General features: G+C 38.9%; 1 protein-coding gene across 1 annotated transcript in view; it reads left to right on the top strand.

Moving 5' to 3' along the window:
* Positions 1–10,130, top strand: part of LOC126161294 (filamin-A) — a 917,852-nt gene extending 907,722 nt beyond the window's left edge. The window contains exons 48-50 of the mRNA XM_049917033.1: positions 2,985–3,167; positions 4,901–5,082; positions 9,861–10,130. Of these exons, the coding sequence (XP_049772990.1) occupies positions 2,985–3,167; positions 4,901–5,082; positions 9,861–9,977 (482 nt within the window). The 3' untranslated portion in view covers positions 9,978–10,130. The remainder of the gene's footprint in view (positions 1–2,984; positions 3,168–4,900; positions 5,083–9,860) is intronic.
* The last annotated feature ends 3,173 nt before the right edge of the window (positions 10,131–13,303 follow it).

The raw sequence follows: 13,303 nt of genomic DNA, 5'->3' as shown, positions 1-13,303 counted from the left end.
TGTTTGCTCATCATCTTCATTCAACAATGCCTCTAACTGCAGATCTTCATATTTTTTTGGCGATTTTCCACATTCCTTGCTGCAACATCGAAGCCACTATTTTTGAAATACTGAAACCATCGTTCACACGTATCTCGCAATGGAGCATGTTCACAATAAGCTTCTCAAAGTAATCGTATGATACAACAGCAGTTTCCTTCAAATGAAAACAAAAATGCTTGCTGTGAATGTTCTTTGTTCAGTATAAATTTCAACATATTAAAAACACAACACAACATTGGTGTGATGTCTGTTGTCTGAAATCCGCATTCCATACTTGTACGCCTGGTAGCACTGTTCAGAAAACAGCAAATAAAAAAGATATATATGAGAAAAGAAAGATTAACAAATTAGGAGAAGTGGAAAGGAAAGGAGACGCAAACAGTGTGTACTTTAGTATGAAAAAATGCAAATACTGAATGAAAAATAAGGCAGTTTATTTTCTCAAACAAGAAATAAAGCACTTAGAGTTTACGGTTCCCTTAATGTATGGGAGCAAGCCAGTTATCTACACAAAGGGAAACTCTTAAATACATATTGTGTTATGATGGGTGACTACACATATATTCCTCTTCCCTCCTTCAAGAAAGAACTACCAGTTGGGAGAGCAAGTTTTATTCAACTGGAATATTGTGTCCTGTAGTTAAATCTTGGCCAGCCCCATGTATTTTTATTGCTTTTTTATTTAATTATTTATTCATTCATTCATTTATTAGTCCATCTAGAAGGACACTAAGACTTGACTACAGTAAATAGTCTGTAGTAGTTATGCAGAGCTGAAGAGTCTTTACAGCAACAACTACCTAGGAGTGCTGCATTAAACCAGTCTCCAGATGGAAGATGAGAACAACAATAATTTATGTTCATTAGTTGTTTATTCATCCATAGATATTTACAAAATGATATGACTTGTCACCTTAACTGAAAAAGGGGAACAGTTGTTTACTGCTGGCATCAGGACCTTTGTGAATACTTCTGCCATTCAAGCAAATTCTTTATGTTGTCATCTTGGCTTATCAGAAAAAGTTAAATCGACACCTTACCACATGGAGCTCAACAGAATGGAAAGTCACAGTCACAAGTTCAGAGTGCAGGATTTTACTGTAAGAAACATTAAACTGTGACAGTTTACTATATGTTTGATGTTTATTATAAAATAATGTCTTTTTTTTTTATTCCTCACTACCTGCTGTTATCTAAATAGTCAGCGAGTTTGTAGTATTAATTAATGTCACTAGGAAATGTATTGTAGAATTTTGTACCCTCGCAGAAAATGCCGTATTGTGTTTGTTTAACTCGGCAAATGTAAGTTTAGTTAGGCTCTTGTTCAATGATCTCAAATGCTGCCATTTGTGAGATAGTTGCTGGTGTTTTTCTCAACACGTATAACTGATTGGTAGATATAGTCAAATGGTGGAATTAGAATAACTAGCCATTGAAACAGATCTCTGTGAGGTGCTCAGTTACTATTTTTAGTAATTATTGTGATGGCCCGTTTTTGCAGTTTGCACACAGTGTCCATGTCTTGTGTGTGGTGTGCTCAAAAAATGATTCTGTAGTTAAAGATGGAGTGCTTATAGGAATATTGTGTAACAATTGAGACACACTCTCAAACAGTGGAAAATGTCAGATGCAATAATGATAATATTATTTAAAAGATAGATTGCTATGCACCATGTAGTGAAGATGTTGAGTTGTGGACAGCTGCCCCCCCCCCCCCCCCGCCCCCCCCCCCCCCCCCCCCCGCCTTTCATTAATACACATGACAGATGTTTCACAAAGACTTTCGCTTTATTTGTAGCCTGTGCTTTGTGCCATATTTTTCAGACACAGTCAGAACCAGTCAAAGGCACTTCATCTTACTGCTAAGGACTTTTAAGTTTTTTTAGTAGAACTGTGTAGGCAACAGTATTGAATGCATACGATAGATCTAAAAGTATGCCTGTGACATATTCATCCTTGTCTACTGCATAAAGCACCATTTCTGCAAGCTGCACTATTGCTAATTCTGTATTTTTACTGCTCCGTAAATGGAACTGTGTTTCTATGAGGAGGTTGTGTTTATTCGAGTAATTTGTTACCCTGTCTTTTGTAACAGACACTATTATTCCTAAGAATGACAACAATGTAAAAATGGTCCTTATTTTAGTAAAGACACAACTCTTGCCTATTATAGATAATCTGGAAAGTTATGTGAGCTGAAAGACTCATTTATTATATTGGCTAATAGGGATTGTAAACTACCTACTGACTTCTTATTTTTATTTATTTTTTTATTTTTTTAATTTTTGAAATATTTTCTGAACTTTTTACTCTGTCATAACATTGCCGTTTCACTTGCCAAACAATTTTCTGTTGGAACAACATTTGATTTTGTGCATTTTTGTTATAGTTCTTCTGCTACACCAGAAAAACAATCATTCACATTGCTAGTTTCTGTGGATCATTTATCAATATACCAAAATATTTTACATGTAAGCTATTGTTATTCTGTTTCTGTTTGTCCGTTTCCATTTCCAGGCAGCTTTGCTTTTATTTTCAGCACTAAGTGTTGCTGTGCCGTTGGTGAGTTCGTGGTGAATGACACCTTTCTGTAAATTGTTCGTATCTTTGATAATTTTTCAGGAACACAGGCTCGCTATGTGTATATATTGTTACCTCCTAGAGAAAAAGTAATTTTTTACATTTCCACTTCTTTAATTTCACTGGCTTCTAATGCCTTTATCAGAAGCTAGTGGAATTATGGAAGTACAAATGTAAAACATTTGGATGATAGTATGCTACGATAAACTTTTGAGTTTCTTATTCCATCATTTGAGGTAGCACTCTAGCCACTTCTCGACATTTGTGCCCATATTTGCATATACACAGTGCTTTCATGGGTAATTCTTTAGATGGCAGTGAATAATTGTTTTTACATACGTTTCCACATATTTTGATGACAGGAGAACACGTTGCCGGTAGCCCTTTTACACTTAGAGTCGCCGGGGCACCGGATGCCACTAAGGTGCGAGTGTACGGGCCTGGAGTGGAGCACGGAGTGTTGGCAACTTTCCAGAGCCGCTTCATCTGTGACACGAGGGGAGCTGGAGCAGGGCAGCTCACAGTCAGGGTCAGAGGACCAAAAGGTACAGTAAGTTTATGTTCTTAAATTAGCATACCTTGTAGTAGCTGTATAGTGGAGTGTCTTTTCAGGTGTCGTCACTTAAACTCTCAAAGTTTCTCTGTGCGTGTAGGATTTTCCCTGCACTTGTAGGATTTTCTCTTTACTTGTAAGATTTGATGGAAAAAATTAAAAGAAAAAAAAAACAAAAAAAGCAGCTTTGGAGCTAGAACATTCACAATATGCACATAGCATGATCACATTCTAATCGTAAAGTTACTTGTTTGAATCCCATTAATCACCTTGTAGTTTTCTTTTTTTTTTTTTAATTTCAGAATTATTAACTGATATTGAAAAATGTTCAGTTTCATAGCATTTATTGCATAATGACAGTGTCTCTTTAAAGGCAGTACAGAAATAATCAGAAAATTTTGCCAGCACAATTCCATTTTAAAAGGTGCCAAAAGAGACAAGTGCCCTAGGGAATGGTACCATATGGTTGCAAAAATTGCCTTTTGCAACAAAATCCAATGACAAATGACACTCTGGTTCCTTAGATGAAACACACATTGCACGATGAATAAATGTTGATGAAGTAATGGTATGTACTGTCAACATTTTACAATTGTTCAAACAATGGAAAATCGAGGATAAAATGTAACAATATTATGAAAAGGAAAGGTGCTACTCACCATATAGCAGAGATGCTGAGTCACAGATACGCTCAACAAAAAGACTCACAAATAAAGCTTTGGACCATTAAGGCCACACTCGCACACACTGCTACAGTCTCAAGCAACTGAAATCACACTGCGAGCAGCAGCACCATTGTTGACTGGTGCTGCTGTTCATGTGTGTGTGTGTGTGTGTGTGTGTGTGTGTGTGTGTGTGTGTGTGTGTGTAGGTGGTTATTGTTGTTGTTGTTGGCGAAGTCCTTAATGTCCAAAAGCTTTGTTTGTGACAGTGTTTTTGTGCCTATCTGTGATTCAGCATCTCCGGTGAGTAGCAACTTGTCTTTTCATAATATTTTTACAATTGTTCCATATATTTGTACTGAATATCTATTTTACCACATGGGTGTGGGGATGTGGAGGTGGGTATTTAAATCCCCCCTGACAATCATTGTATTGTCTCGCACTGAAATCCAGAACAGCTTTGATTGAGTCTTCCAAGCAGTTATTTTGTGATTACAATAATATCTTACATTATTATTCACAGTGTTGGACAGAAGACATGTAAGAATCTGGTATAATTGCTGGACAGCATGTGCTACAAGTAATCAGACTGAAAGTATTCTCTCAGATAACATATGTCGAAGCAGGGTAAATCGGTGCACAAATTTTCTCTGCTCACAAGTGACAGAGATTGTTATTACACTACATTAAATGATTGCATAGGCACTGCCAGTCACACATTATGAGCATCAGAAAAAAGCACTGCATTCTTGCAGAAATCTGCACTCACTTCAGTGAACATTTACTGAAGTAGCAGTTGGGAGCACTCCACTTGAACAAAAGTGAAGTGTGCCTGTCTTTATCTGTATTTCTCTGACAGAAACATGACAGCTCTGCTGTTCTAGTCAGAAACACAGTTTACCTTGTTAGTGGTACTTTGGTGTGGACACGCAGTTACATTTGGTGTAAGCTTTCTCATTTTCCTGCTTTGCATTACAAGATAGCATTTTGTCACTTTTATCTAAATGTTTTGGAAAGGATAAACAAAAAGTGGATTCCTTGTAATAAATTCATTTACTTGTAGGAGCATTTCGAGTAGAAATGCAAAGGGAGAGCCAGAAGGACAGGACTATCCTGTGCAAGTACGATCCCACAGAGCCGGGGGACTACCGTGTTGAAGTCAAGTGGGCTGGCGAGCACGTTTCGGGGTCACCTTTTGTCGTCATGATTTTTGATACGCAAGAGGAACTCACGAGGTTTTTGCAGGTATGTGGATATTGCTTGTATTATGTAACACTAAATGTAAATTGAATGCTTGAGAAAAGACAAGAAAGAAATGAAAAAGCAATATGACACAGTGCAAGATTGCTAAGAGACTAGTAGATACACTGAAAATTGAATATCACATCTGGAGATGAAATTCTTCTTCCTGACCCAGGATATCTTCTTGTCAGAACCACATGGGACAAAAGGAAATAAAAATGTATGATAATTATCTGTGTGTGTTTGTTTCTTAGTAATGGACCAATTGTGTTGCTCATTTCAGGGACATATGGTCTGCCTACCCTCATAGAGATTGTATAGCCATCAGCTTATTGGACATCCAGGGTATGGTGTAGGATGACATAGCCATGGCCTAATGTTTGTTTACAGAACTTGACAAAAGCACATTGCCTATCTAGTTTCTGCAACATATCAAAGTTGAGTCCTAGCACGAGCATGTGTACACACTGTGGCACAGTGGGTTAATTTTAATGTGTGTTCGTCGCCGTTTTTACGAAAACCTGAAGACTATTTTTGTTGGTCAGCCAGAAAGCATTGGAGAATATACTGATGATAATCTCCAGACTGCAAGTCCACATTCTTCTTGTGCTCACTGAAATAAAATGTTCCTACTAGCTATTTCCTCAGTGGGTGGCCAAGAGGTATTGTCAACATTATGGGTGATGTACGAACAGTTACTTCTGTGAAATCTAAGCGATTGAGGATAAAATACCACCCTTAAATGTGCGTGAGGAGAGAAGCATTTTAATTACCACTGATGCTAGGTGAGAGTAAAATATGCAGTTTTTATAGTTTGATCTATAAATGGAAAGTGGTAATAATGAATTCTCAACCGTACCATCAGAGCAACGTAATAGTTCTAGTCGCCACCATTCACAAGTACGAAGATGAGTGAAAACTGGAAAATTTCAGTCACAGTTTATAAAAGTTCACATAATAACTTAGCAGCATCATATGATCAGGTACCCAACTTTGATAACCTTGGGGGTTGTTGCTTCAGAAAGTCCCAGAGTTTGATGTTGCTGATGCACTAATTTTTAAATAAAACACAGAGTATATCACTTTTCTTGTTTTGTATTATGATCAGTTAGAGTATATATTGATGGTACTCATAGATACATTTTATCATCTGTCAAGTCTCTGAAGGAGTCTCTCTCTCAAACATTTTCTGAAAGACAATAATGCAGACTGACTAGCTGACACTCTGTGACTCTCTTACTGCTACATCCATACTGCCTATGCCCGCATGGCTCTACATTTTACAGTGCAACAATTTAAATTACTTTTAGTTAATTACAAACAAATTACTTTAAGTAAGGTATTGTTATATGTGTTTTGGAGCATTTGTAAAGGCAAAGAGTTTGGGCAATAAAAATAAATATAAAAATATATGAATATAATAGAGGGAAACATTCCACGTGGGAAAAATATATTTAACAAGTAAAATTATGAGACTTACCAAACAAAAGCGCTGGCAGGTCGATAGACACACAAACATACACACAAAATTCTAGCTTTCGCAACCAGCGGCTGCCTCGTCAGGAAAGAGGGAAGGAGAGGGAAAGACAAAAGGATATGGGTTTTAAGGGAGAGGGTAAGGAGTCATTCCAATCCCGGGAGCGGAAAGACTTACCTTAGGGGGAAAAAAGGTAACCTGACTGACAGATCTGACAGATTGGTGTTAGTGGGAAGTATCCAGATAACCCAGACGGTGCTGGCCATGCACCAAGGCATGTTTAGCCACAGGGTGATCCTCATTACCAACAAACACTGTCTGCCTGTGTCCATTAATGCGAATGGACAGTTTGTTGCTGGTCATTCCCACATAGAAAGCTTCACAGTGTAGGCAGGTCAGTTGGTAAATCACGTGGGTGCTTTCACACGTGGCTCTGCCTTTGATCGTGTACACCTTCCGGGTTACAGGACTGGAGTAGGTGGTGGTGGGAGGGTCCATGGGACAGGTTTTACACCGGGGGCGGTTACAAGGGTAGGAGCCAGAGGGTAGGGAAGGTGGTTTGGGGATTTCATAGGGATGAACTAAGAGGTTACAAAGGTTAGGTGGACGGCGGAAAGACACTCTTGGTGGAGTGGGGAGGATTTCATGAAGGATGGATCTCATTTCAGGGCAGGATTTGAGGAAGTCGTATCCCTGCTGGAGAGCCACATTCAGAGTCTGATCCAGTCCCGGAAAGTATCCTGTCACAAGTGGGGCAATTTGGGGTTCTTCTGTGGGAGGTTCTGGATTTGAAGGGATGAGGAAGTGGCTCTGGTTATTTGCTTCTGTACCAGGTTGGGAGGGTAGTTGCGGGATGCGAAAGCTGTTTTCAGGTTGTTGGTGTAATGGTTCAGGGATTCCAGACTGGAGCAGATTCGTTTGCCATGAAGACCTAGGCTGTAGGGAAGGGACCGTTTGATGTGGAATGGGTGGCAGCTGTCATAATGGAGGTACTGTTGCTTGTTGGTGGGTTTGATGTGGACAGACGTGTGAAGCTGGCCATTGGACAGGTGGAGGTCAACATCAAGGAAAGTGGTATGGGATTTAGAGTAGGACCAGGTGAATCTGATGGAACCAAAGGAGTTGAAGCTGGAGAGGAAATTCTGGAGTTCTTCTTCACTGTGAGTCCAGATCATGAAGATGTCATCAATAAATCTGTACCAAACGTTGGGTTTGCAGGCCTGGGTAACCAAGAAGGCTTCCTCTAAGCGACCCATGAATAGGTTGGCGTACGAGGGGGCCATCCTGGTACCCATGGCTGTTCCCTTTAATTGTTGGTATGTCTGGCCTTCAAAAGTGAAGAAGTTGTGGGTCAGGATGAAGCTGGCTAAGGTAATGAGGAAAGAGGTTTTAGGTAGGGTGGCAGGTGATCGGCGTGAAAGGAAGTGCTCCATCGCAGCGAGGCCCTGGACGTGCGGAATATTTGTGTATAAGGAAGTGGCATGAATGGTTACAAGGATGGTTTCCGGGGGTAACAGACTGAGTAAGGATTCCAGGCATTCGAGAAAGTGGTTGGTGTCTTTGATGATGAAGGATGTGAGACTGCATGTAATGGGTTGAAGGTGTTGATCTACGTAGGCAGAGATACATTCTGTGGGGACTTGGTAACCAGCTACAATGGGGCGGCCGGGATGATTGGGTTTGTGAATCGACCTGCCAGCGCTTTTGTTTGGTAAGTCATTTCGTGCAACAGCTATGATGAAAATAACTTAACTGGAGTCTGTTGGTTCATTCCTGCGCAAACCCTCAATTCTGTGTAAAGAGAATAAGTGTTCATTTGAATAAGGCTGAAGTTGTGTGACCACATTGGTCATCATCTTTTTTATCCATTACAAATGGTCATTTGAGTGCTGACTCACTGGGACAATAACGTATTTCATTCTGGAATGAAAATGTGTTTCATTTAAACCCTACGAGGGCAAGGCAAAAAAAAATTCCTAAGAAGCAGCTGTCTTGTATTTCAGTTGAAATAAATTCCACACACTATTGTAGCACAGTGGGAATTCATACAGAATTAGGATTTTGGGACACATTACTCGGGCAGCTACTTGCAGTGCTGGTAGTATCTCTCACTCTGTGAAAGCCTCTTTGTCTTGAATTTATCAGTTTGCTGAAGTAGTGATGTACTAAATAACACTAAAAAAATTGTCTTTGACTTCTTAAAATTAATCAAGGCAGTCAGAACATTTACAGCCTGTGAACAGAACTAACACTGGCTGCTGGGCATATGACATCATGGTGAAAGTGAGGCATTCTCTGATTTAGCTTCTCATCACTTACAATGTATTGCCCAAATGTAACAATTTATTAATAGAGAATTTGCATATGTCATTTGATCAATAAATGGATGAAATATTTATTTTTCTCAAAAAATAATCATAGAATTCTATCATTTTTAAAACAAAGGCTGTGAGAATTACACATCTGTGATTTTATTTTAATATTTGTTATGCCTCTAGAACACAATCTTTGCTGTGGTGTGAATCGGCTGGAGCAATTCTGACTTTCTTTTTTCAATGTTGACATCTTTTTTCAATGTTTACAAGATGTCATCTTTTCAAAGTGCTTTTCGGCTTTGGGAATAAACCACAGCATTTCAGGTGCATCAAATAATCAGACTAAGACATCCTGACACTTTTGGGGCCAGAACTTCATAAAGCAGTTAACAATGTGAGCAAATGCACTTTCACAGTGCTTCCTCCCACCACCCCCACCCCCAGCCCTTCCACCCCCACCCAACCCCAGTTACAGTTTTCATCACAGGAACTAGTCTTTGTTGTGGTGTAGTATGTCTAAATTTAAGAGCACAGTAAATACAACCTTCAAATTTGATCTTGAGGAAGCTTCCACTTTGAGGATTGTCATAAGTTTTTGAGTCGTATCCGTACCCCCTTCATTTCATTATCAGTGAGTGCATTTGAGTAGGTCTCGATTGTCGAGAAGTTCATTCGTGACCTCCGGGGAAATGTGCATTTGACACTGATTTTGGTCAAAATTAGATAATTTCAGAACAGATTTTACTTACACACAGTTCATTCCAAAAGCACCTGCAACTTTTCCTATGGTTATTTGATAGTTTATCTATCTTCCTTTCTTTCTTCTGTCTTTATTATTTAATCGTAGCCTTTAGCCGGATTGTACTGCGTGTTGTTGTACAATCGTAACAGATCGTGAGACAGTGTGGGGTAGAGTGAAAAATTTGTCTTTTATGTTCATACCGAGGTGTGCTTAAATGAAAACTGAAGGTATTGTTTGTTTTTCACAGGGCAGCCACTCTCCAAACTCAGAACTGTACGGCAGTGTCGGATACTCGACAGGGTATGCGCATATGAATTTTGGAACTGGTCAGTCAACGTGGAGGGGTTCTCAGCCGCAGCTCTGATGCAGAGGCAGTTCACCGAAGTGTGCCTGTTTTTGTTCTCGATACATCATTTGTGGTTAATTCACCTGTCAGAAAACAAAAACTGGCTGTATTTAAAATCTGTATCTTAAATTTATTGTCTGTATTAATGTTATAAAAATTGAACCAATGATACTTTATTTTTATATATATTTCCAGAAAATGTGGTTGATTCCTCAGTAATAAACGAATCCTTGTTACCAGTAATTCTATAAAAATAAAAATTTGGAACATGACTTTGTACATGATGAAAGAGTACTTAAAACACAATGTTTTTCTGTATAAATCATAACAACTATATATAAGGTATAGATGTCTACTCACCATATAGAGGTGGTGTCAAGTCGCAGACGGGTACAGTTCAGACTACTAAAATATTAAAGCTCTCAGAAAGAGTCCTTCTGCTACATTAGAAAACACACACACACACAAAAGCAGAACTAGAACACAGGTGACCACTGTCACAGAACACTAGTGCCTGACTGTGATTGCTTATGATTGAGCAGCAATCAGAGATGGGTGGTGGGGGGTAAGGGGAGGGACTCAAAGTATGTGCTGGGACTTGGTGGGGTCAAGATAAAGCTGTTAGGAAGGTATGTTTGGGTGGGGGCAGGCACAGAAGGGAAACAACTTGTAGGTGTGTTTGCAGGTGTAGTGCTGGAATGGGAGCAAGGAAGGGGCAAACAGGTGGGAGACTGAGACTGGAGATTATAGGGAGGGTTCCTACCTGTGCAATCCAGAAAAGCTGTTGTTGGTAGGAACAATTCAGAGGGCGTGGTCATTGCAGCAGTAATTAAAATGAAATACTTCATGTCGGGTGGCATTTTCAGCAAGTGGTTGGTCCAGCAGTCTCTTGGCCGCAGTGTAGCAGTGACAGTTTGTGCGGTCAGACAGCAGCCTTATTGGTAAATTGCGTGGCTGTTTCCACAGGTGTTCCTGCCTTTGATGAGATTGGTGATGCCTGTGACAAAACTGCAGTAGCTGATAGTGAGAGGATGCAATATACTATAAATGGAAGAAACACACTTTTCACTTGTGTATTTTAGCAACAAATTGTAATTTTTCCTTTTAATGCAGTAAATTATGTTATAAAACGAGTTAATTCACTGCAACATATAGCTGTCCTTGAGGTGTAAATAACGTGGGTACAAAATAATTTGGTTTGTATAACTTAGCCAACCAGTTGCAACAACATTTTACTTTTACCTGGTTTCAACACCAACTGTGGGTGTCTACATCAGAAAGTCCAAAACAATTACCTAAAAAGACAACAAAACCATTAACATAGAGAAAAACCGAGAATAGACGGTTATTATACAGAACAGATTTATAAGGAGACTATACTCACGTGTGCCAGATTTACAACCAAATTGGTCTTGTCTTATAAAATAACTTGATAAGAAGACCGTATTTCACGCGTGAGCTCATAAAGGAATTCCGTCAGTTAAATTATCTGGATCTAATATTAACAATAGTTGATAAAAAAATTTGCTACTAATAAAAGTTTGAAAAAATAATTTTATTCATAATTTGAAACCAGTGAATTCTCTTTTACAAAACTAGAGTGCCTATAAAATGAGCTGTGACACGTGCCCAGCCTATTTCACAGGACAAACTATTCGATATAAAGAACACCTCTTAGGAAAAAAAGGTACATGTATGTACAACTTGTCCTTTGCTGATCACTTATTAATTACAGGCCAAAAGACTAAAGAAGTTCACAATGCCACTGTTGTGCACATGGAAAAGAAATGCTTCAAATTTTATATCTTTGAACAATTAGAAATTTTCAAAACCTCTTTCTCTGAATGGTGATTTGATTATAAATGACCAGTTGCAGCTACATAATCAAAATTTCTTTAATGGTGTTAAAGTCCTTACTTAGAAATGCCTGCAACTGACTCCTCTTTTTCCTCAGAGTAGAGTCTAAAATATCATCTTTGTCCCTCCTTTTTATTTATTACATTGTAATTCATTTTTGCACAATATGTATATAATAATTGATATTGCATGTCCTGTATAAATTTTAATTAGCATAATACTGGTTGTTAACTTCTGAGAAGAATACTTTAATGCTATTTCAAATATTTTTGTTATGTAAGCAACCGGTTTCTTGGATTATTAATAGATACTGTGACCTGTGGCAACTTCGGCCTGTGAGCTTCTTAATCTGATGCCACCTCTCGTTCCTGTTTCCCCTTACAGTTGTTAGTGGCATATCATATGCTACATCATGTAATCATAATTTTACTGACAAGTGCCAATTTTAAATCAGTTCCAATGTCTGCACTTTTTATGTGGTTTATATGCGATCTTCTTATGAAGTTATTTTATATTTTGTTTGTAAATCTGTTCACCTGCTACAACCCGTTGAGTATAGTCTCCTCATAAATCTGTTTGGTGTAATAACCATCTATTCTTGGTTTTTCTCTGTTAATGATTGTGTAATCTTTTAAGGTCATTGTCAAAACCAGGTAAAAGAAAAATCTTATTGCAACTGGTTGACTGTATTATAAAAACCATATTCTTGTACCGTTGCAGGCTCACTTCTTCTTCCATCGGCACTACATCCCAGGACGGGACTCGGCCTTCTCGATAGTTTTCTGGCATTCCTCTCTGGACTTCGCCATAGACCTCCAGTTACAGCAATCGGCTCTGGCATCTTCTCCGTCCTCGTCGCTCCATCTCGATCTTGTTTGTCCTCTCGCTCTTCTTCCTCCAGGTTCACTGCAGCAGGCTTTCCTTGCAGGATCCATCTCATGGAGTCATATTGTGTATCCAGCCCATCTCAATCTACACAATTTTATGAACTCTACCACATCATCCTTCTTACAGCAGTCACAAAGCTCATCATTCTTCAGCCTCATCCAACTCGTACACAGGTCTAAAGATGCTCCTCAATATACTTCTTTCATGTGATCTCGATCTACTTTCACCCTGCTTTGTAATCGTCAACGTTTCTGAACTGTACTGGCTCACAGCGATGTTTAACATTGTACAGAATAATTCACAAACCTGGAAAGATCACAGATTACTTTCATTGAAATAAAATTAGCTGATTATTTTATTGAATCATTATAATTGCAGTAGATTTTGTCTTTTCAGTTAAGTGGGAGCATGTTTATGGTACTGCTAGGGAGTTTGCCTTGGCAAAAGGACTGTAGTAACTTCATCTCAGCATCAGGAGAACATTTCAGGAACTACACAAAAGAGGAAAGTGGTGAAAGTGTTGTTAATTGCTGAAACAGTAGTATTGTGACTGCATGTCTCTCCGGTACTTCCACCTGGAAAAGCTCAAAGCAGAGGGC

Source organism: Schistocerca cancellata, chromosome 2 (assembly GCF_023864275.1).
Source record: "Schistocerca cancellata isolate TAMUIC-IGC-003103 chromosome 2, iqSchCanc2.1, whole genome shotgun sequence".
NCBI lineage: Eukaryota > Metazoa > Arthropoda > Insecta > Orthoptera > Acrididae > Schistocerca > Schistocerca cancellata.
This window is presented reverse-complemented; position numbering and strand designations above follow the sequence as displayed.